The sequence below is a fragment of the Electrona antarctica genome (assembly GCF_951216825.1).
Source record: "Electrona antarctica genome assembly, chromosome: 4".
NCBI classification, from domain to species: Eukaryota; Metazoa; Chordata; class Actinopteri; order Myctophiformes; family Myctophidae; genus Electrona; species Electrona antarctica.
In genome coordinates, this window is record NC_136809.1 from 33881653 (window position 1) to 33908098 (window position 26446).

The following is a 26446-nucleotide window of genomic DNA, read 5'->3' on the forward strand; positions in this document are numbered from 1 at the left end:
GGCGGTAATTCAACCAAACTGCTTCCAAGTTGTGTGTGTGGAGGTCTTCATTTAACCATGTGAATGCTGTGTGTGTTGCAGGTGTTTGGTATAGGGGGTCATCGGGGGTCTTTAAAGTCTGTCCAGAGGAGGGACAACGTGCTCATATTCCCTCACATCCACAGCATCAAGCTGACCCAGACTCAGGTAAACACACACACACACACACACACACACACACACACACACACACACACACACACACACACACACACACACACACACACACACACACACACACACACACACAGGTGATTGTCCATACACCACCACTGCTCCAAGGTGATCACCTCCTCCCTGAAGTTCCTCTGTCTAAAAGCCTTACGATGTAGATCAGTTATTTTCGGTGCATGACATCCAACCTGATTCTTCCTAATAATAAACCAAACTAAAATAAATATATATAATCTTTTTTTAACCATATAAACATCCATTTCTCCAGGAAAAGTCCTCACAATGTATATTTCTCAAACTCTACTATGCTTGTGGCTGTGGGGACATTTTGCCCTTGCAAGTAGGCTACAGTACAGCAATATAAGTACACACATGCACGCAGGCACGCACACACACACCCAGCACTCACTTTCCAAAGCAAACAAACAGGAGGCAGAGTGAAGCACGTCTTGAGAGAAGCCACAGTCTCCGTGGAGACATCCACAAACAGGAAGTAGGGTGGCATTTACACAATGTGAGCTTCAGCCCAGTGCATAATCACCTCGAACCCGCTGCCTTACTACCCACAATGCCCCTCTGCAGTCCACTCTGCGTCTTCCAACATTTGCCAACAAAGCTTGCACATCTGCACATTACTTCAGTGTTTCTCCAAACAGTGGTTCGGTGCACATCTTTGGGTCATGGGCACAGGTAGTTTTATGGGTTGTGAGTAAATATCTCTTTATTTTTCATTTAGTACATTTGTTTTTTTAATTATTTTCAAAAATCCCCCTCCCACAAAAAAAACACAATTCTTTCCATAAATTAAAAACACATTTTAATCATTTTCATATAAAAATGTAATTAATTAATTTGATTGGTTTAAATAATTGTTGCATCCTCTGGTCGTCCTATCCTCCACACACCTGTTATTTTGTGTGTGTTTAAATCCCTAAATGACTTATTCTCATTTCATTTTCAAAGGCAAAGTAAGAATTACATTTTGTGTTTTTACTTTGCATGATGACTCTCTCCCCCCAATTGAGGTGTTTACATAAGGGTTAGGTTTTTATTCAGATTGAACTTTCTGAATATAAGTGGAGCATTAGAGTCTACACTATGTACTCACAGCATTATAGTCTACACTATGTACACAGTCACTGTTTATTGAACTCCTAATTCTGTGTTGACAGGAAGATGCGTCTAACATCACCATACTGGGTCTGGTCCTGGAGTGCAGCTTACCCAAGACTTTATTTAGCAGTCCTCAGGTACGTACTGTGCTCCTCTCAACGCTACTGTACATATTACTGATCACACCGTTGCTCCAATCCCTACCAAACACTGTTCAGGGGTCTTCCAATGACCCCAAAGGTGCCCAGTTCCAAACTTAGCACCCACACTGGTCAGAGGTCTGCCATAACAATAGTCATATGATAGTCATATACTAGTGAGAAAACAATGTTGCACATTAAGCTAGTCATCTGGGGACCCCTCCTTATTTCCAAAATCATTTGGGGACCCCAGGTTTGGGAACCACAGAGGATGTGTGTAGACAACCACATGTGTCCTCCGGTACACATGGAGTCACACCTAGCCTCCCCCTGCTGGGACACACCACCCCTGCTGGGACACACCACAGCGTCTGTACGGTGTCTCACTGCAGCTTGTTTCCTGTACATCCCTCAGAGGATTGATTAAACCAATTAAACCCTCTATTCTCATTAACCCATTTTGGGCGGGAACCCCTTTTGGTGTTTTAAACATTATGTTATAATTTAGCTATTGAAAAATAGCAGATCTACAAGCTCATAGCGCGCCACCGAGTGGCGCGCTACGAGCTTGTAGGTCTGCTATTTTTGAAAAATCGTAAAAATGTGGTGCAAATCTTTGAATATATATTCTTTCAAAGTGAATGTTTTTAACTCAGGTCTAAATGGGTTAAGAGACCTGAGTCCCCCCCCCCCCCCCCCACCAGAATAGGGATGCTGGGGTTCTAGTGGTTAAAGCAATTAGATGTTGTGTCTGTGCAAACATGACACTCTGAGCAGGGGACAAGCAGCTGGGCTTGTGTTGCGTCACACTGGGAGCACATCGGGTTCATTATGAAGTCCATAGAGAGCAGCAATTACAAGCCTGGCGGGTGATGTGAAGTCATCCTTCTGTTGTGTCAGTGGTTGGTGCTGCTAGAACGATGCTGTTGTACTAGCCTGTAGGCCCTTTACAAGACATCGCCACATGTCTGTCTGGGATGAACACCTGCTCCCCTTACTTCTGTTTTAACACATTTTAAGACAACAAATAAAAAAAAGAAAAAAAAAAGAAAAGCATCTGTCATTTTCCCATCTCTTTTGTACATACTGTATAGCGGGTTTGTATTTGCTGATGACATGTAACATTGTGCTATTTATTTTTGATCAATTGGATACATAGGACCACAATGGAAACAATTTGTTTCAGCGTATACTGTCCCACATGCTGTTTACACTTCTGACTAATATAGTATTGAATCACGCGATCAATCGACGTTGTTGTTTCTGTCCTCAGGGTTCATGTCTGCAGACGGAGGAGGAGAAGCTCAGACTCCAGATCAACCTGTCGGAGCGAGGCGATCACCCCACGCACCTGGACAAGCTCAAACCTTACGTCATCGAGCACATCCTGCTGCTGCTGGCCGTGCCCAGCTCCGCTGGCCCCACATCAGCCGGTGGGTTTCCTAATCTAACCCATTTAGACCTGACACTAGATTTTACAAAATGTCTTCTACAGTTTTCTGAAAAACCTATGTTTCTATGTCAGTGGTGCTCAACCTTTGTCATGTCAAGGACCCCCAGAATTATCTGTATTTTGCTGTGGACACCCCATCTGAAAATATGTAGTTCAGGGACCTCCCAGAAGAAAATATTTGAGTTAAAAACATTTGCTGTGAAAGAATATATATTCAAAGATTTGCACCACATTTTCACGATTTTTCAAAAATAGCAGATATGAGCTCGTATTTGCTTGCTATAGCAATAGCTTGCTATTTTTCAATAGCTAAACATAATGCTTAAAACACCAAAAGGGGTTCCCATCCAGAATGGGCTAATAGTCCTATCAGCTATAAACCTTTTAACCCTCAGCTCTGACTGAAGATCAGCTGCTGGGTTCCTAATTATCGATAAATGCATGTCTTTGCATGCGTGTGTCTGTCCCCCGCATTTCCGACCGATCGACTTCAAACATGGCTTGTGTATCGCTGAGGATCCGATGGATTGATGAGCCGAATGGGGGGTCGGTGTTCTCAGCGGGGGTCCAGACATGGGTCTGTCTGTAGGCCTGTCATGATTTTACATGACGATTCATCATCATACAGATTATTCCGGTTTCATGTTTTAATTGTGTTTTTGTCGTTGAACACAGGAACATATGAATAAAAATGTAATTACATTTATAGGCTTTGAAGTTGCACAGGGCAGACGTGTCAAATAACTAAATAAATAAATGACTGGCATAATTCATAACTTAAGCATTGCGATGCAACACTATTTTTGAAAATGTTTGAAAATATGTGAACATTTTTCAACATGAAAACGATTATGATAATGTCAAAATAATTGCGATTATCACAAAACCTTGTGACTGGCCTATACTGTCTGTCTGTCTGTCTGTCTGTCTGTCTGTCTGTCATGCTCATGAGTCATATACTGTATGGAGATCCTAACGTTTCCAGCAATCAACTCCTTGAATTAATAATACTATATAAAATGTACAGAACATTTTACAAAAAATTCAAAGCAAAAGTCAGTGAAATAATTCCCAAGTTCAGCCCCTGTTCACTCCCAGTACATAATGTACCCTTGTGTCCAGAGAGTCCATCACTCAGACACATTAACACACTGTTTACACTGTGATGCAAAGCACTGGCCTTAACGAGCTTCTCCTCGTTTCCTGTGGCTTGGCTTTTATCGCGACTGATGTTTACTTTGATCTTTTGATAAACAACGCTCTTGTGCCTCGATGATGATGGGGTTGTTAAAGTATAGGTTTTGGTTGTCCAACCACCTTTAGTCTCGACAGGCGATCATAGATCTCTGCCTACTCACTGATACGCATGGATTAAAGTTCTCAGTCGCTACAACTGATTTTACTCATTTGGATTCCATAGATTCCAGAACCTTTTAGCTCAAGACCTCAAAAAAACAAATTAACAGATCTACAACTACTACTTGCAGATCTTTAGGGCAGTTCTTCACAGTGATTTGAGAACCGACGCTAAGACTTTAGGGCAGTTCTTCACAGTGATTTGAGAACCGACGCTAAGACTTTAGGGCAGTTCTTCACAGTGATTTGAGAACCGACGCTAAGACTTTAGGGCAGTTCTTCACAGTGATTTGAGAACCGACGCTAAGACTTTAGGGCAGTTCTTCACAGTGATTTGAGAACCGACGCTAAGACTTTAGGGCAGTTCTTCACAGTGATTTGATTAATTTTCAAAGCAGTGGGAGTAGGTTTGTTAGCAGACCTAGCGGCTTTAATTTAGATGTCACCAGACTAGAGCCAGGCCAATACATCCATATATCAGTTATTAATAATAATAATTTAGATGTCACCAGACTAGAGCCAGGCCAATACATCCATATATCGGTTATTAATAATAATAATGTAGATGTCACCAGACTAGAGCCAGGCCAATACATCCATACTGTATATCAGTTTGGCCAATATATTATATTATTGTATGACAGCTATCGGCAATTATAACCACTTTGAGCCTGGTGTCCCAATTTCGGGCATGTCATTAGAGGCTAAATATTTCAAATGAACTAGAAATGTTCAAAAATACATACAAGCTTGCAACGCTCTCTGGGTCAAAACACCAGTAATCGGTGCTCTAGGGACTGTCATTGGTAGCCTGGAAACCAGACAAATCTACCATTGCAAAAAAACAAAACCCTTTGCATATTTTGTCAGTTGTGATTGGATTTCACTCCCTCCGAAGTAACGAGGGACCATTCAGGAACCCCCCTTGGAAATGCAGGTTCCGCTCTGCTAATCTGGCCATGCCAGGCTATGGCATTGGACCCAAAACACTGCTAATCTGGCCATGCCAGGCTATGGCATTGGACCCAAAACACTGCTAATCTGGCTACGCCAGGCTATGGCATTGGACCCAAAACACTGCTAATCTGGCTACGCCAGGCTATGGCATTGGACCCAAAACACTGCTAATCTGGCCATGCCAGGCTATGGCATTGGACCCAAAACACTGCTAATCTGGCCATGCCAGGCTATGGCATTGGACCCAAAACACTGCTAATCTGGCCATGGACCCAAAACACTGCTAATCTGGCCATGGACCCAAAACACTGCTAATCTGGCTATGCCAGGCTATGGCATTGGACCCAAAACATGGCATGGGCTGGGCTCTACACCAGACCTATCGTTAGGCAGAGATCTCCCATCGTCTGGTTACGTGAGACCAGACCTCCAAAGAGTGTACGAGTAAAGGACATTTAAGGGCTTTTTTTTCATCAGTTTGTTCTTTGTGTCCACACAGGAGAGCTGAAGATAGGAGTTCACATGTTGAACTCTGGAGGGAAGAAGCTCTATGTAAAGGTGAGACAGTGTTTCACTGGGATCCTGCACTCTGCATCAGTTCATTTATTCACCTAACAAACCCTCTGTAATGTCTGCATTTATACTGACCTGAGCAGGCTCTGTACTTGGTCTGCTCCCCCACCACTCGCTACACAGAGTCTCTTTGCTGAAAATAGGTTTAATTTCTGTTTGTTTGTGTTCAGGACATGTCGGTGCTGTCCAAGGTGGATGCCAGCCTGGACTTCAAACAGGTTCTTCTGAGACCTGAATCCAGGAACTTCACACAGGTGGCCTCTCTGGCCTGCGCAGGTACAGGACAGACGCAACCAACTCCTGATTCACGAATCATTACAAACAATACTGACTCAATGTGACTCATGAACAGTGGTGGAAGAAGAACTCACATTTTTAGTAAAAGTAAAAATATCAATACTCTTTTGTAGAAAGTACAAGTGCTCCAGTAAAGTAAAACATACCTACCAAAAAGCATACCAAAATTGTACTGTACTTGAGTGAATGTACTTAGTTATTTACACCACTGGACACGACTAACTCCTGATTCATCACAAACAATACTGACCCATGAATCATTAGAAACACTACAATGATCTCATGAATCATTACAGAGATAACTGCAGAGCTTTGAAATCACTGCAGACTCACTCCCAATCTTCCGCCGTAGTCTGAAAACTCAGCTCTTTGGACTCCATCTTAGCCTGTAGCACTTGCCCTAGCCTCGATGACCTTATGAAAAGGCTCAACTTATGTGATTTAGATAGCAGTAGAACATACTGTAGCACTCTATAGTGTATACTCATAGCTTTACTGTACAGTTTTTCTACTGTTTAACAGATGCTAGGTTCTTAGCTTCCTTATGATTCTTGATGACTATTTTATGTTTGAAGTATTTCCATGTGTTGTTCTTGCTTACTGCACATCGCTCTGGATTAAGAGCGTCTTCTAAATGCCAAAATCGTCCAAACCTTGTATGACCACGACTGCTCCAATGTGTTCAATTTACAATTTACAATTTACAATTTAGGCATTTAGCAGACGCTCTTAATCCAGAGCGACTTACATTAGGCAGGAACAAAAGTATGGGAATACATCACATATATAAAATGCATTTAGAAACATGCGTAAGCTAAGAACGTAACTAGAACATATCTATATAATGACACTGTACATATTAACTATACATATATACTATACTATGCTATACATATGTAGGCTACTATGATGTGCTATGACTATATACAATGCAATTATTGTGCTGTCTACATGACATGCTATAAGTCTGTTTCAAATGCTATCTAAGTCTAAAAAGTGCTATCTAAGGGGGTAGGATAAGTGCTATGGGCCATGATGGAGTCTGAAAAGGTGGGTCTTCAGACTACGGCGGAAGATTGGGAGTGATGCCGCAGTTCTGACTGCAACGGTGTTCCAAATGGATCCAATGTTAATACTTCTCATTGGCTCAATATTTATAAAACCCACAGACACACTTAAAGGGATAGTTAAAGGGATAGTTCAACAACAACATTATATGAAGGTACAATATTAACCTCTTTGTGAAACCGTTTCTATGAATAACAGCCAATCACTGTCATCTGCAGGAGCGTTGCCTGGCAACAGCAGAAGATGCTCTACCCATATCAGCCTACAGATCCTGGGCAACCACACCGCCAATACATTTACACACAGGTAACACACACGCACACACACACGCACACACACACAGGGCTGCACATATAAATACATACAACTGCACGTAATAAGTAACGGTAAGTAAACATGAGTGCAATGTACATACATACCATTATGTACACATACACTCACATAAAACACTGTAAACAAAAGATTAAAGCGACACACTGGATAGCTGTAATGTGATGATGATGAAGCGAATAGGTGTGTTTTAAGTCTGCTCTTAAATATGTCAACCGAGCTTGACTCTTGAAATTGGATCGGGACATTTGGGAGTTGATGTTGTATTAATTTTGGGAATGGATAAGAGACTAGTAATGTGCGTTTGATTTCTCCTCCTCATGGATTAAAGTTCTAAGTCGCCACAACTAATTTAAGTAATTTAGATTCCATCGAAGCCAGCATGTCATCTATGATAGACAGCCATGTTGCACAGCGAAAATAGCCTCAATGCATCTGCGATGCGATCTGCGATGCATTGAGAGATTGTGGTTATTTGTTTTTAAAGATTAGAGCATTTGAAGTGGTGAAACTAGTAATGTGTTTAGAAGCATATTCCATAAAACCCTAATGGTCTATTTCATAAAAGCAAAGGTCATGGCTTCAATCTGTGATTTATTCACCTGATTCACTTTTACATATTGTGTTAATTGTTTAGGAATCAGCAGTAGTGAGCAGGGCTCCTTTCACATTGTTTCACAAATCTCACATTATAACTTTGCCATACAAAATGCTATCAGTCGTGAGATTTTATTTAGCTTTTTAATCTACGCCTCTGTGGTAGAGCATTTGGCAGTGGTTCCCAAACTTTTTATCCTGTGATCCAAATCAGAAATTAGATATTCGCCCCAGACCCAAACTAGTGAAAATAGCAGATCAGATCGGCTATTTTCACTACTTCTTAAATATTTGTTCAAATGTATGGATTTAGAGCGGTGCCCATAGGGCCTCTACAGCGGTGCCCGTTGGGCACTGGCCTACTTGGAATGATGCAAGTTGGAAATGAATTCCCCACCCAGATATTGTCTATGTCCCTTTTATAGTGTGTTCTTTGTCAGGCATGCCCAAATATGGAGTCTATGCAGACGTCAGAATTATGTCAGAACAGGCCAGCTCCATATATGGAGGGGGGGCCCTGTCCAGAGCCCGGGCAGAGGCCTTTTGGGGCGGTTCTGGGCAACCGTGGGTCCGACCGACTCGACACCGGCCACTGCACCCCATGTGGCGACGTGGAACGTGTATCGAATTTGAAGTTGATGGGGCGAACGGTTCTCAAGTTACGTGGATTACACACACACAGACAGAGACTTTCCTGTAATTTTGTGAAAATGTTAGGAAACTAATGGGTCTAACTAAGGGGACCCATAACAATGTGTCCGCGACCCACAAATGGGTCCCGACCCAGTTTTTGGCAAACGTGTGTGCGTTAGGGCATGGGACGTGTCCAGTCCAGTGACGATAATAATGTGCGTTTGAATTGTCCTCCCTGGCAGGGCGTTGGGGTGGGACGTGTCTGGTGTGCTGCAGGTGAGACAGAAGGGGACAGACCAGGTGGACCTGTGGGTGACCAACTCTCTCCCCGTGTCCCTCACACTCACCAACGCTAGCCTCTCGCACAGGGCCCAGGGGCTGCTCAAGGTAACTGTCATAAACTTCTTTGACCGTTTCAATTAAACATTTATTTTTTATATACATCGTTGCTGTGTGGTTAGTGGTTACAGTTATTTTTCAGGAAATGGAAAGCAGAACCCCAATAGATTCAATGTAGTTATTTAGTCACAAGCTCTTGTTAATTCATTTCACTGGTTCATTTTCCATTTTCATTTTCGCTTGTAACATTATGTTTTCGTTTGTAACATAACGAAAATAGCCAGATCTACAAGCTTGCAATGTGACGCATTGTGCCCACGTTATGAGCTTGTAGATTGGATATTTCCGCTATTTTAGTTCAATGCTCTTTATGACCAAGTAGGGCATGACTTTACAAAACTTTACTTTTTTTTGACATTCTCTAAACACATATTAACAGTATTATTTGCGAGTGTCTGTCCTCGGCACTCGAAAATAATTATGTAGAGTAGTAGACAACAAAAAGTGTAATCACTGTGCTGCCCCCTGTCTTTCAGGTGGTGAACTTCAGTGGTGCGGTGACGGTGCCTCACGGCTGCTGGAGGGTGCTGTCCCTGCGTGTCCTCAACAAGACGCTGCCCGTCAACCTGCTGTCCACCCTCAGACTGGACACCAGTGTGGGCACTGCCCTGCACCTGCCCCTGCACCTGCACTCCTCTGTGGACAAGGTAGACCATTGGTTCCCAAACTTTTCAGATCAAGACCCAAAAGAGAGATTAGACGATCTACAATCTCACAATGTGTCGCTTCACGCCGTGTTTTCTTGTAGATTGGCTATTTTCACAACTTATTTTCTTCTTTTACTACTTCTTTCTTCTATTTCACGTGTGTGTGTGTGTGTGTGTGTGTGTGTGTGTGTGTGTGTGTGTGTGTGTGTGTGTGTGTGTGTGTGTGTGTGTGTGTGTGTGTGTGTGTGTGTGTGTGTGTGTGTGTGTGTGTGTGTGTGTCAGCTGGGGGAGGTGCTGTTGGAGGTAGAGGGACAGTGTGCAAGACTCTGTCCTCTCAGAATATCTGAAACAGGTGAGAAGACATTTCTCAGACACAGAACTACAGTACATGGTCAAGTCACATTTACTTGTATAGCACATTTAAAAACAAGTTTACCCAAAGTGCTTTCCATTCAAAATGACATCATAAAGACCTCATAAAATACAGAATACTGAGCATAGTAAAAAGAAACACAAAAGCAATACCTCATACAAATACAGCAAAAGTAAAAAGAACATACAGTACAATCAATGACCAACACAATCTCTCTCTCTCTCTCTCTCTGTCTCTCTCTCTCTCTCTCTCCAGGTCGCATCCAGTGGCATCGCTCTCTCCTCCCAGAATCCCCCTCCTCATCCTGGGCTGTTGACAGCAAGCTGGCTGCAGAGCTGTGCTCTCGATGGCACAGCCACAAAGAGCAGCTCCCATGCAGGTCAGACCAGGGCTTTGCAACTGTTGATTATTATTTTCATCGCGATCTACAGTATTCTATAAGATCTCTTCTAATAGAAATCCCCCCCACCCCAAATGTATTGTTCTTAAAATTAACCTTGATTATTTTCTTTATTCAATTCAAAACGCACCCTTATTTAAGACTCATTGATTGATTTTAACATCAACAAATCAAACTGCATTTCTCAACAGTCAAGAATCAATGTAACTGGAATTGAAAATGGTCAGCCTGTTGAAAATCTTGAAATGAGATACACAAAGTCTAATTATTACGTTAAGTTTACTAATGAAGTATTATCAGCAGTAATAGTTATAATTAATGAATAGTATGCCTGTTTTCTTGCACAATTATCAGACTTGTTATGAAGTCCATGTTCATACCATATGAATAGTGTTTTATTGTGTGTCCTCAGATGGCCCAGGCTGCCCGCTGAGCCTGATCAACCTCTAGACTTTGGTGCCACTCCACTCAATGAGAGCAAGGTAAATACAGTATATTGGCCTGGGAAGCGGTCCGGGCACCAGTTCCCTATTTACCCCTTATCCCTAAACTTATTTGCCTTTTTTTTTGTACTATTTAGAAAAACATTTAAAAAATGTTCTACTAGCCGATCTACATCGACAAGAATAAATAAATAAAAAGCCTAAGACACAAAAATAGGGTCCTAGGCTCCAATGTCAATGCTCCTGACAGTGTGTCCCGACCCCCGACGGCCATCACTGTCTACCTACTGTACTATCAATAAAGGCATAAAAAGCCCCAAAAGTAAATAAATCTAAATATATTTTCAGTGTTTTACAGTGTATCCATTATCATAATGGGGGCATATAACATTGCATGCCAAAACCAAAGGGACTGTTGTTGTGCAGGTGAAGATGTTGACTCTGAAGAACCCCACCTCCTCAGTGGTGTCACTGGAGATCAGAGCGCTGTCCCAGTACCCTGCTCAGCTGGAAGCTCTGGACCTCCTGACCAAATGGTAACACACACACACACACACACACACACACACACACACACACACACACACACACACACACACACACACACACACACACACACACACACACACACACACACACTTGAGATGGACTCCTCTGTAGATGGGGAGGAACTCAAACACTAATCCTCTTTGACTTCCTTTATTAAATTATTTACTGTCTGTAGACATTCCTTAAAGTAAGTAACATTCAATTATTTGGTAATGAAGACTTTCCGGCCTGGGCCGTGGCTCAGCGGTCCAGGCACCTTGTGTGCCGCGGGTTCGACTCCCGATCCCGACGGCCTTTACTGCATGTCACTCCCCCATCTCTCTCCCCATTTCCTGTCAGCCTACTGTCTGTCCCTCTATAAAAAAAATATAAAATAAAGGCGGAAGCCGCAAAAAAACCCATTTAAATGAAGACTTTCTCCAATAAAAACTATTACCATGTGAATAAACGTACAAGCATCAGACTCCTAGAGAGTCTGCTTTATGCTAATTTATGCTCATGAGTTTTGAGCATCCATACTGTCTGCGACTTGTCATCGGCGTTACCATAAAACATAAACAAGGAAGTGAATGTGTTCTTATGCATCTCATGTGCGACACATTTCTGTCATTTTTGTCGTTTTACACTTGCTTGTTGCGCAAAGCATGAATTGTTAAATTTAGTTCCTCTGCTTCCTGTTTGTCTTATGAACTTTGTCTTTTAAACTGCTGTTGTTTGTACTTGTTTACAACAGGTTTAACATCAGTCCTCTGTCTGTCAACATCAGCACTACGGAGTTCAGCCTACTCACCAGCTTACCCGTGGTACACACACACACACACACACACACACACACACACACACACACACACACACACACACACACACACACACACACACACACACACACACACACACACACACACACACACACAGGGTGTTCAACTGACTACAGCCTGTCCGGCTGTTTCTTTGAGTATTTTTGGAGAGACCAGTTGTACAGTCTGTGTTTATTTAAAGCTACATATGGTTTTATGTTATTTTAATCAATCTGTATGGTAGAGTATGTTTATGCACCGCATTAACTCTCTCCATTGGGAGAGGGAGACAACATACAGTCCATAAAATGTGCAGATTATAACTTTAATATTAGTGCTCCAAATTCTCCAATAATCACATTTGGTGCATTATCAGGCTTCCAATTGGTCCCCTGACCGACCAACCAGCAGGCTCCTTCTGCCTTGTTCCGCCCTGGTTCCTTCTGGTTGTTCAGACTGAGTTTGCTAAAAATAGAACAATATCAAGTTATTGGAATTAATCATGTTATTACCAGTCATATACTGCATACAAGATGTTCAAAGTTTAAGAACTGAATACATTAAATATTAACCCATTCATGACAGGAACCCCTCTGTGTTTTAAGCATTATGTTATACTTTAGCTATTGAAAAATAGCAGATCTACAAGCTCATAGCGCGGCACCGAGTGCCGCGCTATGAGCTTGTAGATCTGCTATTTTTGAAAAAATCATGAAAATGTGGTGCACATCTTTGAATATATATTCTTTCAGAGCGAATGCTTTTAACTCAAATCTTTGCTTCTGGGGCTTGTAGAGATCTGCTATTTTTAAAAAATCATGAAAATGTGGCGCACATCTTTGAATATATATTCTTTCAGAGCGAATGCTTTTAACTCAAATCTTTGCTTCTGGGGGGGTCCCTGGAACAACATATTTTCAAATGGGGGTCGGCAAATGAGGTATTTCAGAAAACTGTCAGGATTTAGAAGACATTTTTTTAATTTCGACGGCAGGCCTGAATGGGTTAATATACTGGAAAAACAGTTTGTTCCCAATGGTATTGTATGGAGGGAGACGATTGTTGCAACAAAGCAACAGCAACCATTGGGTGTGGGACAACGGGCGGGACTTGACAGATTCATGGATGGCCATACAGTGTAGAGCGCTTTGGAGAATGGCACTCCATTTAGCATGTTCATCAGAGGAGAGATGTCATGTAGCTGTCTTCACCTCTCCAGATCAAACAGCAGGGAAAATAGACAATGATTAAACCGTAATAGTATACTGTAGCTCCACAAACATACAATAACTGATCTAAGTACTGTTAATTCGACTGTGCCCTCTGTACCAATTGACTGTGTTTGTGTGTGTGTGTTTGCGCGTGTGTGTGTGTGTGTGCGCGCGCGTGTGCGTGTGCGTGCGTGTGCACCTGTAGTCTGGTTTACAGGGGGTGAAAGGTTCGGGGGTTCTCCGCTTGACCCTGAAGCCCTGGGAGAGCAGAGAGGTGGCAGTGATGTTCACTCCATCTGAACACAAACACACAACCACCATCCTCATTATCAGGTACACACACACACACACACACACACACACACACACACACACACACACACACACACACACACACACACACACACACACACACACACCACAGACAGACAGACACACACATACTGAAATTAAATTATTCAGATAAAAGGTTGTTGATAGACTTACCTCTCTCTAATAAGAACTCATACTTAATACATGTACAGTATCAGACTCCCAAAGGTCAGTTTATGCTTGGTGCGACGTGTCTCACACATTCTGTGCTGCTTGTACATTAATTGGCACACCCATGGCTCAGGGCACACCTAAATCCTCCCATTATTAATTTGATTAGCTGCCTGCAGCTGCTATGTTTCTAGTCAGCTGCATTGCTTAGCAGCATGCTATGTTTCTAATCAGCTGCATTGCTTAGCAGCTGCTATGTTTCTAATCTGCTGTCGTTTTTGACCTGAAACGATCAGCCTAGGGGTTTCGTGTCCCTTTAACATTGTGTGTTTGTGGTTGCGCTCCAGGAACAACCTGACGGTGTTCGACATGGTGACGGTGAGGGGCCACGGGGCCAAGGAGCTGCTCAGGGTGGGGGGCAAACTTCCGGGGCCCGGGGCCTCGCTGCGCTTCAATGTCCCCCAGTCCACTCTGATGGAGTGTAGAGACGGTGAGACGCACCGCTCTTTATGTGACACACGACACGCCCCGTCCTGACTGCCAGCGAGTGATGCAATCGTGCGAGAAACTGTTCTTGATAATGTAGTTTGAACGATTAGGGCTGTCACGATTATGACATTTTACATGACAATTAAGCCTACACCTGCTTCCACACTGGGAGGAAAACTGCAGCCGAAAGTTTGATGGCATGCATTTTTAAACATGAGTGCTGTGACTTATTTTCCATAAGACCACTCATAAGATAACGTATGAGTGGTCGGGTTATTTTGAAACCAGGATAGTCTGTTTGAAACAAGTCTGTACAGTAACAGTATGTTATGTTATGCAGTTAATGACAGTTTCTTGCTCGTGTTGCAGTATCATGATGGGGGTGTTATGAGATACGTACCCTATTGACCTACCTCTATCTGAATATTATTAGTATTACAGAAAATAGTGATTGTGGCGAATAAAAAAATGATAAGCCGTTCTAGATTGATGTTTACTGAACCCTACTAAACTGTCCTCCTTCCGTCCTAGGCCTGCGTACCAACAAGCCGCTGTTCGCCATCAGGAAGAGTTTTAAGGTGGAGAACGCAGGGGAGCTGCCTCTGACCGTCATGTCCATGAACATCAACGGGTACAAGTGCCAGGGCTTCGGCTTCGAGGTGCTGCAGTGTCACTCCTTCAGTCTGGACCACAACTCCTCCTCTGAGATCACCATTGCGTAAGTCGTCCGTTCCCACCAGCTCTGTGGGGTGGAATGTCCAAAACGGTTACTTTTCAGGATTAAAAAAAAGAAAGAAAATTTAAAAATAGCAAAAGTAGCAGATCTACAAGCTCCTCCTCCCAACGCACGCACGCATGCATACACACTGTGTTACTCTCCGTCTCACTTCCTGTCTGGTCAGTTAAGTTGAAGTTCTGCAAATTACCACACTGTATCTATCTGTGTCTGTATCTTTGTCTCTGTCTGTCATGTTGCATAATATCTCTGTTTCTCCTCTCCGCATGGATTAAAGTTCTCAGTCGCCATGACTGAATTCAGTCATTTGGATTCCATAGAAGCCACCGTGTCTTCTGTGAAAGCATGCTGCGCACCGAAAATAGCAGATCTACAAGCTCACAACACGTCGCACTGCGACGTGTTGTGAGCTTGTAGATCGGCTATTGTCATTCATTAGTTCTTTTAAGAGATCAAACTAGAAATAGAATCCAAGTTTAGAAGCATCTTCCATAAACATGAATGGTCTCAGAAATGTCATAAAAGCAAAGAGGTTAATGACTCAAATCTGTGCTGTTTTTCAACTGGTTGGCTGTAACATAGGTTTAGAATGATCATACCTAAACATCATCATTACATTTTCAGTCTTGAGATTTTATTGCTTTATTCGATGTCTCCGTCTCTCTCTCTCTCTCTCCCTATCAGGTTCACTCCAGACTTCACGTCGTCCTGGGTGATCAGGGACTTGACGTTGGTGACGTCTCGCGGTTCCTCGTTCCCCTTCACGCTCAACGTGACGCTGCCTCACCACATGCTGCCCCTGTGTGCCCAGGTGGTCCCCGGTCCCAGCTGGGAGGACACCTTCTGGGTGTTCACCCTCATCTTCACCTGGTCAGCACCCACCCCACCACCACCCACTGCTACTCCTTATGTATTCTGTCACTGTCGCAATTATTATATAGTCGCCAGATCGCAATTATTTCAGAATCGTTTCCATACATTGTGGTGATGCTACTAACCCTAACCCCCCAGGCTGATTTTGTGGTTTGTTTTCCACTGTTTTCCACACACAACATGGAAGGCAACACAGCAGGCAACACAGCTGCAGCTAATGGAATGAATAATGGCTCTTTTAGATTGTAGGTGTGTCGGTGCTGTCTATCATGCTTGCACACTGGCATCTGGACACGCCTACAGTATGCAAATCTATTTGGTGCAACTGTGTTGCTTACTAGTTAGTAAGTCTGCCATGTTTTTAATCTGCTGTAGTTTTTGAACTGGAATAGTAGTTTTGATTGCTATGGCTATTGAGGCAGCCATAGCTGAATGGGTAGAGCCTGTATGGGAAACGGAAGAGCTCAGGTTCAATTCCCGGCCCTGGCAATATGTCAAGGTGTCCCTGAGCAAGGCACTTAAGCCCTAACTGCTCCCTGATACTTAGCAGATATCACACTGTATATGCAAATTTACAGTGACATATCCCACTGCGGACCAAATTATTACCGGTATTATTATTATTATTATTTATGACAATTGCTTCTACTACTAGCTTTGTAGCATAGTAGCACTTTGCATTATGCTGTGATTACTGTGTGTTTTGGTTTCAGCTTCTCTCTGCTGGGGGTGTGTCTGATGGCGTTCCACCAGGCTCAGTGTGTGTACTGTGTGTGTTTTTACAGCTTCTCTCTGCTGGGGGTGTGTCTGATGGCGTTCCACCAGGCCCAGTACATCCTGACAGAGTTCTCCTCCCCCAGCATCAGGATCAACCACAGCAACGCTGGTCTATCCAGAGAGCAGAACCCTGTCGTCAACAACATCACCCCCAACGGAGTCAGGTACACACTCTCTTCCACTACGAAGGGTGACTCAGAACCTTCCATAACTTGACACTTTCCAGAACCCCTTAAGTTCTGTGATTCCTTTACGGGTCCATTTTAACCAGAAACACCTCTGAAGGGAGTAGTGCCAAGAATAACTCAGGCCTGGGCCATGGCTCAGTGGTCCAGGTCTAATCCAGTCTGGCAGTGTGCCGCGGGTTCGACTCCCGATCCCATCTCTCTCCCCATTTCCTGTCAGCCTACTGTCTGTCCATCCATAAAGAAATTAAATTAAAAAAAACAAAAAAAAACATTTATATAAAAAGAATAACTCATAAAAAGATGGAATTAGACTAAGACTATCTACAGTACAAGTTCACTACGAATGTTCCGTCGTGTTGTGAGCTTGTAGATATGCTTTTTTTTTTTTTAAGGAAAATGTAAGTTCCTAGTACTACGTCAGAACCAAGAGCCAAACAAAGCTGGTGTACTGTTGCCCCCTTGTGGGCTAGTCTGAACTGCATGTAGGTGTTCAAGAATCAGAGGAGTGACTGTTATCAGTAGATTTCATACATTTACAACTACATCCTATGCATTTATTTCACAAAATGGACTGACAACGCAGCAGACCGCAGTAATAGAACCTCCGGTCATTTTGTCATTGCTTGTGTTTTTAACAGTAAAACCAAGGGCAGCTGCAAGAGCTACGTCGACTCGGGCCACACCTCCGACAAAGGCAAGGGGCGGGGCTCTCCGGCGCTGGCCAACAGCGGCAGTGCGCCTCGGACCCAGTCGTCCAATAAAAAAGGCTTGTCCGGGTCCGGATCCACCTCCACCTCCTCCTCCTCCTCCCAGCCTCAGAAGAAACACCGCGTCTCGCTGTTCTACACCAAGTACAAACCAGGCTCCGCCGCCGTAACCGCGGCGACCGCTGCCGAGGAGGAGGAGGAGGAGCAGCGCGACGACCTCAGCCTCGCCGCCCCGCTGACGCCGGACCCGGACGTCTGCAACAACAACGAGCCCCTGTTCCCTCCCGCTCCGCACGAGAAGAACACCCCCGCCATGACCGCGACCACGCACTTTAGCCCTGTGAGTAGCTAGTAGTCTCTCAGGCCAAGCTACTATTCCACAATCGTGCTACACAGAATACGCCTCCTGAAGGCCTAGAACTGACACTGTCATCTGTTTGTCGTTTCCGTTCATATTTTTATAAAATCACAACCTTGTGAAGTGAATAGCGCTCTAATCATCATACATCATCATCAAGAATGGTGGTCCCTTATTGGCCAAGGGTGGCCGCCGATTTGCTCAGACACTTATGACGTAAATTCTCCATTTATTGTCAATGGCATTTAATGTTTGTGTTCAGACAGAATCTACACTAGTTTATAGGAGGGCCTAAAAAAATCACACCTGTGTGAAGTGACGGGCACTTCGTCCTTTGTGTAGGACCAAAATAGCTGATTTGCTCGTCCACATTTGACGTAAATTCTCCATTCATTGTCGATGGGAATTTAATGTTTGTGTAAGATGAAAATCTACACTATAGCTGAATATAGTTATATATAATATATATATATCTATAATATAAAATATAGTTAGATTTTTTGGTGTATTAGTATTTCTGCTAAGCAACAACTTATGCATTGCAACTTATGCAACTTATCGCACTGTTGTGACGAAAAGAGAGTTGAGCCATAAGGCAAAGCTCTCTGTTTACCGAGCAATCTTCGTTCCTACTCTCACCTATGGTCATGAAGTGTGGGTCATGACCATAGGTCGCGAATACAAGCGGCCGAAATGAGCTTTCTTCGATGGGTGGCTGGCATCTCCCTTAGAGATAGGGTGAGAAGTTCAATCACACGAGAGACTCGAAGTAGAACCGCTGCTCCTTCGCCTGGAAAGGAGCCAGCTTAGGTGGTTCAGGCATCTGGTTAGGATGCCTCTCGGGCGTCTCCCTAGGGAGGTCCTCGAGGCACGTCCCACTGGGAGGAGACCCCGGGGCAGACCAAGGTGCAGTTGGAGGAAACACACCGACTCACTGGCCTTGGAACGTCTCGGGATCTCCCAGGAGGAAGTCACTAATGTTGCTCTGGAGAGGGAAGTCTGGAACACGCGGTTGAAGATGGATGGATGGATGGAACAACTTATGCATGCGTCGACTATTTTGATTCACAGTAGGATAAATGTACATGATTGCAAAGACTCCTATACCTGACTAACGCACCAGGTTTTTTGGCTGCAATAATTGGCAGTAGCAGTCATCTTGCCTCGTTTAGCATGCATTTAGCTTCATCTAGTATTACTTATTCCACCATTATTGTTTTCATCAGTGTTTGGAGTCAATGCACTACCGCTCAACCCTGCTTCTGAGTAGGGTCGGTCAGTGTGCGCAGTTCCAAACTAAGTACTGTATGTAGGGTTTAAATCATTAAATTACAACTCGTATTATACATAAGATGAAAGGTGAAAAACAAGCATGTCCTAATTCGGTGTATCAACATGGGTCTTAGGGTTTTAAGGAAGACGCCCAGATGCAGCTGCAGTTGGAGCTGGAGCCGGTAGCAGATAAGATGTTTCCCATGGAAGCGCCTGCCGTGTTCCCAGACAACGTCACCGTGGGCCCAGGACCCAGGCCGGGCCTGCTGCTCTGCAGCCCCGCTACACACAGCCTCAGCAGCGCTGACAGATACACCGACAACAAGACCGGCTCATCCCAGCTGGAGGTACAGATGGAGGACTGCTCATTATTTGATTTTTATATTTCTTAATGTGTGTCACATTTTTCAGGGGTGCAATCCAATGTGTCCGCAGCCTTTCGCCTCACCTTACGAGGAATAAAAAACAGTAAATGCGGAACTCCCCGCGGGACGGACGAATTGTCGGTGCAGCCACCTAGCTACGTATGGTTCCGTTCCCAGTGTCCCCCCGTTAGGCCACCGACCCCCATTTCATGCCATTTTCTATCTCTGGGACCCCCAATCTACACTACAACATCGTAACTCTGAGAGTGTACAAATGGACCGTCCATTTGGTCCCATGTCTGCACTCTCTGAATTACAGTAAGGTAACTCCTCAAGGACCCCTGGGGGTCCCAGGACCCCAGTGTGAGAACCATTGTGCTAGATCCCTGGGAGATGGATTGCTGAGGTGGAGCACAACACCTACCATCAGTTGGTGGTGCCTGGGATCGAACCCAGGGCCTCTCTGTCCAAACGCCAGAGCTCTACCGACTGAGTTACCCAAAACCACCCGAGTTCTGAGGCAGTATAATGAGGCAGTATAAAACACTTTTCGTCCTCTCCAGATTTTTGTCAGCCATTCCGAAGCGGAGAAACAGTTGTTGTTGGCCTGGAGTGTGTTGCAAACGGTTCTTGTTGGGTTGAAGACAGCCCTTAATGTTTTTATCTGTGTCTCCAGACCAGAGACGATGTGAAAGCCCCGAAGAAGAAGTGCGAGAGCCCAGAGTCTGGAGGACCAACTGCAACTAACAAAGGGAAGAAGAACAGACGCAAGACTGTAGAGTCTGGGTAAACTACTCAACTACTAAACTACCTGTACTTCATGTAACATACTGGCCTGGAGTTATTCACATAAACTACTGACCTGTACATCTTCATAAGCTACTTTTCTACAATTTTATCCCATGATTTTGTAACCCATTTTTTTGCTTCTCATGTCCACTGCTACAAAAGCCACACAGCAGCACATTTTGAGATACGTTGATGTATACATTATGCTTTATAATAATTAGTAGTTAATAATTAGTAGCAGTATTTATCAAATGATATAACGTCTGTAAGTAGAGTAGTAAATGAGTTGTAATGTGTGTGTGCGTGTGCGTGCCTGTGCGTTTGATCTGTACAGTGTCCCTGACCACAGCGTGGTCATGATGTCAGAGCGGGAGAAGGAAGCTGATTGGAGGACAGGGGAACAACGGAACGTCAACGGGACGCGAAGCAGAAACCGCTGTTCTAAGATGGAACCACTGAAACCAGTCCAGAACAGCACGGTCCCTCTCAAACACAACGGTACGTATAAACCAGTCCAGAACACCACAGTCTCTCCCTAACTTTAGTTTCACTGGTGCGCCCAACTTTTTCATTTAGGTGCTAGCCTAGGCCGTCATTAATTTGAGCTAATTAAGTAATTTCCATTCATCTGTATGAATTCATCTGTTGAAAAGTAGCCAAAATAGCCAATCTACAAGCTGTAATACCAGGTTCAGCCACAACATAGTTCTGTAGTACAAAAAACGAGTGTGGAGTAAAGGATGGATGGATTGATTGATAAATCTTTGTGTGTGTGTGTGTGTGTGTGTGTGTGTGTGTGTGTGTGTGTGTGTGTGTGTGCGTGTGCGTGTGCGTGCAGGTGTGTGTGTATCCCGGCCCAGGCGGAGGTGTCCAGCGGAGCGGGTCGGGGGAGGAGGAGGGGTGTGTGAGTCGGGCTCAGACTCGGGCAGCTCGTCAGGCAGTGTCCGGGCCAGCAGGGGGAGCTGGAGCTCCACCAGCAGCATAGAGGGAGAGAGAGACCACCACCGAACCACACACTGCACTACCTCTGCTAGGAAGAGTACGTACTTATATACACGCACACGCGAGCGCACACACCACTGTACTACCTCTGCTTGGAAGAGTATGTACTGTATAAACACACACACAGTTGATATTTTTTTCAGGTTCGTTCTCTAATTTCAACCTTTCTTGAAACTCACACCTGAGGCGCTTTAGTGGGGCAGTGGTAAAGTGCATGCCCACCACTCTGGATTTAGTGGGTTCGAATCCATCGTCGTGGTGCATCAGGCAGTGGGATGGAATACATTTGCATAATATTTAATAAATTCATGAGTAAAAATAAATAAATAAATATATATATATATATATATATATGACTTGTAAAATCTGTCACGTGGCAGTAATATTGAGGCTGTGAGCGTGTGTGCGTGCGACGTGCGTGCGTGTGTGCGTTGCGACAAAAGAAGGTTAGCCAATGGAACTACTAAGGAAGGACTACTGTCTGTACCAAGTAGACCGCTAGACCTACTGTACATATAAACAGAGCTGCTACCTTTAAACACATCCTAAATCTGAGTCTTGAGAAAAGATTGCTGCTATTTGTTTCAAAATAGCTTTATACACTGTATAACATTTATATAACGACGCAATGTGACATAGCTCTGTTTACAAAATGCTGTACCCCTACAACTGTATATATACTTTCCCCATTTTTAACAGTTTTTGTTATATTTTGACACTTTTGACGCTTTAGCAATGTAAACGTATGTTTTCTGATGGCAATTGAACTGGTGTGTGTGTGTGTGTGTGTGTGCTCTCTCCAGGAGACTCCATGCAGCAGTACAACATGTACCCTGCAGAGAGAGACTGCTACCAGACTATCAATGCAAACTACAAGACCCAGAGGTACACACGTCACACACACACACACACACACACACACACACACAAAGACAGTGTAGAGCTACTTGAATCTTCCATACAACTCACAGCATCATTCTATTAGACCAGTGGTTCTCACCCTTTTTGGACCCCCAGTTTGACATGCATTAAGCCACGGACCCCATTACACGTCCATTTGGTTCGATTTGTCCACTCTCAAGATTTAACAGACCTGTAAGGGTCCATTTGGTTCCACTTCCTAAATACCAAACCCTTTGAGAACCAATAGTCTATTGTTTAAGTTGTAAAATCACAAACAATATTTGCTTTAATCCCTGTATAAACTTAGCAACGCAGCTGCAGCTAATGTAATGAATAATGGGTGTGTTCTGTGTTGGAATTAGGTGTACCACTGGTCATGACTGTGTACTATATTACAGTGGTTCTCAAACTGCGGGTCAGGACCCTTAGGCGGGGCCAACAGGATTTTGAGGGTGTCCCAAGATGATTTGCTTGATTTGCAACATTGTTTTCTCACTCAACAACAAACAACAAGTGTATACAGGCCGTATCTGTAAAGACTAGTACGGTCCGCACACGCTGGATCATGCTCCAAAAGCTTCAACGTTTTATTTGGTTCCTTTACATTGGACATGGTGTTTCGAGCCATGGTGTTTCGGCTCTTCATCATTCTGAAAATTATGAAAAACATTTGGTGTATGTTGTTAAAGGGCCACTTCACCACTTTTCAACATCTCTTCATATAATTGGTCCTCACTAATGTTCATGATAAAACACCACCATTTTTTCCTACTCAGTCTGTGTCTCGTAGGAGAGCTTTGGGCAGTTCGGACACCCGTCCACCAGTGACATCATCATTAGGCAGATTCTTTTTTTAAACAAGATTTGTTTTAAAATATATTTAGATTTGTATTATCGTGAGAACGATGGCTTCAACTTTTGCATTGCAACTTTTCAGGAAAAGAAAGCCTGCCGTTTCTATTAGCTTGGATTCACCATCGATGATGTCACTGGTGGACGGATTTCTGAACTGCCCACAGCCTTCCTATGAGACACAGACTGAGTAGGAAAAAATTGTGGTATTTTATCATGAACATTAGTCAGGACCAATTATAGGAAGAGAAGTTGAAAAGTGGTGAAGTGGTCCTTTAAGTACACTGGGGTTATCGTCTTGGCCAGGCCGGACGGCCGTAAGCTAGCGACTATGTTTTGGCCCTGTCCAATGTCCGTTAGTCGCATAGTGGGTCTATTCGTCTGTCCGTGTGTCTGTCTGTGAGCAGTCTCTGGCACCGTTGGATCGATCAGTGTGGAACTTTGCACGCACTCTCCCAGTACATTACTGCGTCAAACAGTGAACATTGAAAGAGCAAAAAATAGTGAAAATAGACACTCCTACAATTCCAAGAGCTTGTCAGGGTAGGGGGACCCGGCTCAAATATATACTATTTTGGGGCATCACAGCCTGTAAAGTTTGATAACCACTGTACTATAAGGTCAGCCTGAAGCAGCCTTCCACATTTTTAATCTGGTTTTATTGATTGATTGATTGATTGAAAACAGAAAAGTACATTTCAATACAAGATGGGGATTTTAAACCCAAGAAAGCCTATGGCTTGTTTCCATTGGGGTCCTTTGTACTCAAGGCTTTGACTTCTTGTGCTCTTAAGTGCCACATTTGTGTGGCGTAGGAGAACAAATTGAATCCCTAGCTTGTTTGAGCCAAATCTGGGTTGAACGTGATTAGTGGAGCTCCCTTTGGTGTTGTGATTGTGGACGTCATTGACGTTTTTGAAGTAGTTTGACAGGTACATGGGTGACTTTGTGGTGTACACTGTAGTGTAGTTTAGACCAGGCCCATTGCAAGTTGTTGTACTTGCCATCCCACCCTAGCCAAATGAGCAGGCGAATGAGTTGTAGATGTAAGGCCATGCAGTAGCCTCACCAGGTGTAGTTTTGGAAAATAAACTACAAACTCAGCCTACTGTAGGGTGCCATCCTCCAACCTGGCATGCCTATTTTGGGCATGTCATTATAGGTGAACATTTTCAAAACATGTATTTTTTTTCCTAAAATAATAATGATTTATAATTTGCAATAATAGCCCATCTCTGTCTGTCTGTCCTACAGTGCTACCAGTTTGTACCGTAAAGATGTGTGCCAAACTCCAGAGCCTCCGGTTCCATGTTTTAACCCCAGCTTCGCCGCTGTCACTGCTGGTCTGGACAGGAATGCTGGTAAGTTCTTACTTAAATCCTGTACATTTAACGGTATGGTAAGTCAAAAGTCACTTTAAGGTGATAAGGTGACCACCGCCGAAAACGACAACATGACGTCACACTGTGGTGATAAAGGACTCACCCGAACACATCTCTCTGTTTTTACTAATCACCAAGGTGGTCACCTTATCACCTAAAACTGGAGTATGAAAGTCACTTACTACGTGATAGTTAAAGAAAATCACTTACCCTAACTTTAAGCCAGATTCCAATACTCCCACCCTCCACAGTGATCCAGTGTGGTCTAATCAGTGTTTGTCTTTTTTATAGAATTGATTAAATCCGTTTGGTTAACTGTTGCACCCCTGTGCCCTACTCATGAACAATGAGTTTACATTGACAGCAATATTCAGATAACCCCATTAACCCCAATGAGACAATAGTCTGAATAGGAAATCCCTTGTAAACAGCATCTCTTTTGATCTCCTTTACCTGAATAAGATAACAGATCAGAGTCAAATCAAATCAACACGAGTACCTAGACAGCATGTTTTACACACAAAGACAACTATACACAATTGTAGTGTTGATTTCATCGACTAAAACTATGACATTTTTTCGTTGTCTACGTTTTTTCACTTATGAAAACTAAACAAACACTAAGCTATGATGAGTAAAATGAAGACATTAATTAATGAAGATATTAACAAAAACTCAAGTCAAGTTTATTTTCGCTCGGGTGTCGCTCTCTCAAAATAGCCGATCTACAAGCTCACTGAACTTGTACATTGGCTATTTTCAACATGCAACCAAGTGTACACTCAGCCATTACGACACCATCAGGGCCTGCCAAAATACATTTTAGTGGACAAAATCAACTGTACATTTAGTAGACTACAATCTTATGATATTTAGTTGACTAAAACTAGACTACTTAAGTATGTTGATCATAATAACACACGCGTGCGCGCAAACGCACACACACATACTTTTCATGAACCCATTTAAAATGTTCTCACGTGTCTGGTTCAGGTGGGTTTTGTTGCTGCTTAGATGTCATGTAAATATAACCAACTGAGTGTTGGTTATATTTAATATGACATATAGTTAGGTTTTTTGTCACATTGTATTCAGCATTAGTAAATACATAAAATATTTGCAGAGTGGTACATAATATATAACAGATGTTAACATATCAAATTGATATCCCGACCTGAGTGAAACTGCCTTTGTACTTTGTGTACTAAAGACCCTTGCTACTGAACATTGAACAATCACTCTATATTAGCAATGATTAATGTCAGAATATAGAGCCATTTGACCAGAAAGTCACAATCAACTTGAAGCTTGTTAGAAAACAGGTTAGGTGAGTTTATGTGAGATTCACTGGTGGGTTTTGAAGGTGGGGTCCAGAGTGAGTTTCACAGTCACGGGCGGTGAGGTGACTGAGACAGACCTGTCCACCAGGTTGGGTGCTTGGTCCTGGGGGGTCCTGGGACTCTGGGAGGTTGCATTGAGCTAGAGCTTGCACAAAAAAAACAATTTCACCCTTCTTTTGTACTGTAAACCTGTGATCTGACAATAAAGTTGAATGTTGCCTCTCGATTCCCCGGAAAGGATGAATCAAGAATTAAAATCTTGAATGGGGGTGCATGGCACAAAATATTTTCAGATGGGCGTCTGCGGACAAATACATATAAAACATTTATTAGGGGGTCCTTGACATGAAAATGTTTGAGAACCACCACTTCACCCATTAA

The 26446-nt window shown here is 43.4% G+C and overlaps 2 protein-coding genes across 2 annotated transcripts in view; both read left to right on the plus strand.

The window, feature by feature from the left end:
• LOC306921270 (extracellular calcium-sensing receptor-like) overlaps positions 1–26446 on the plus strand; it is a gene marked incomplete at both ends in the record, with an annotated part of 291036 nt that overhangs the window by 160589 nt on the left and 104001 nt on the right. The window lies entirely within an intron of this gene.
• The window catches only part of tmem131l (transmembrane 131 like), a 76054-nt gene that overhangs the window by 43142 nt on the left and 6466 nt on the right, over positions 1–26446 (plus strand). Inside the window, exons 7-31 of the mRNA XM_079499167.1 lie at positions 82–186; positions 1386–1463; positions 2740–2899; positions 5732–5790; positions 5976–6081; positions 7389–7476; positions 8973–9117; positions 9606–9776; positions 10059–10128; positions 10405–10528; positions 10962–11031; positions 11419–11528; positions 12275–12344; positions 13755–13882; positions 14380–14522; positions 15053–15239; positions 15942–16127; positions 16916–17071; positions 17734–18142; positions 19567–19779; positions 20474–20583; positions 20921–21084; positions 21425–21625; positions 22392–22473; positions 24598–24704. Of these exons, the coding sequence (XP_079355293.1) occupies positions 82–186; positions 1386–1463; positions 2740–2899; positions 5732–5790; positions 5976–6081; positions 7389–7476; positions 8973–9117; positions 9606–9776; positions 10059–10128; positions 10405–10528; positions 10962–11031; positions 11419–11528; positions 12275–12344; positions 13755–13882; positions 14380–14522; positions 15053–15239; positions 15942–16127; positions 16916–17071; positions 17734–18142; positions 19567–19779; positions 20474–20583; positions 20921–21084; positions 21425–21625; positions 22392–22473; positions 24598–24704 (3442 nt within the window). The remainder of the gene's footprint in view (positions 1–81; positions 187–1385; positions 1464–2739; positions 2900–5731; positions 5791–5975; positions 6082–7388; positions 7477–8972; positions 9118–9605; positions 9777–10058; positions 10129–10404; positions 10529–10961; positions 11032–11418; positions 11529–12274; positions 12345–13754; positions 13883–14379; positions 14523–15052; positions 15240–15941; positions 16128–16915; positions 17072–17733; positions 18143–19566; positions 19780–20473; positions 20584–20920; positions 21085–21424; positions 21626–22391; positions 22474–24597; positions 24705–26446) is intronic.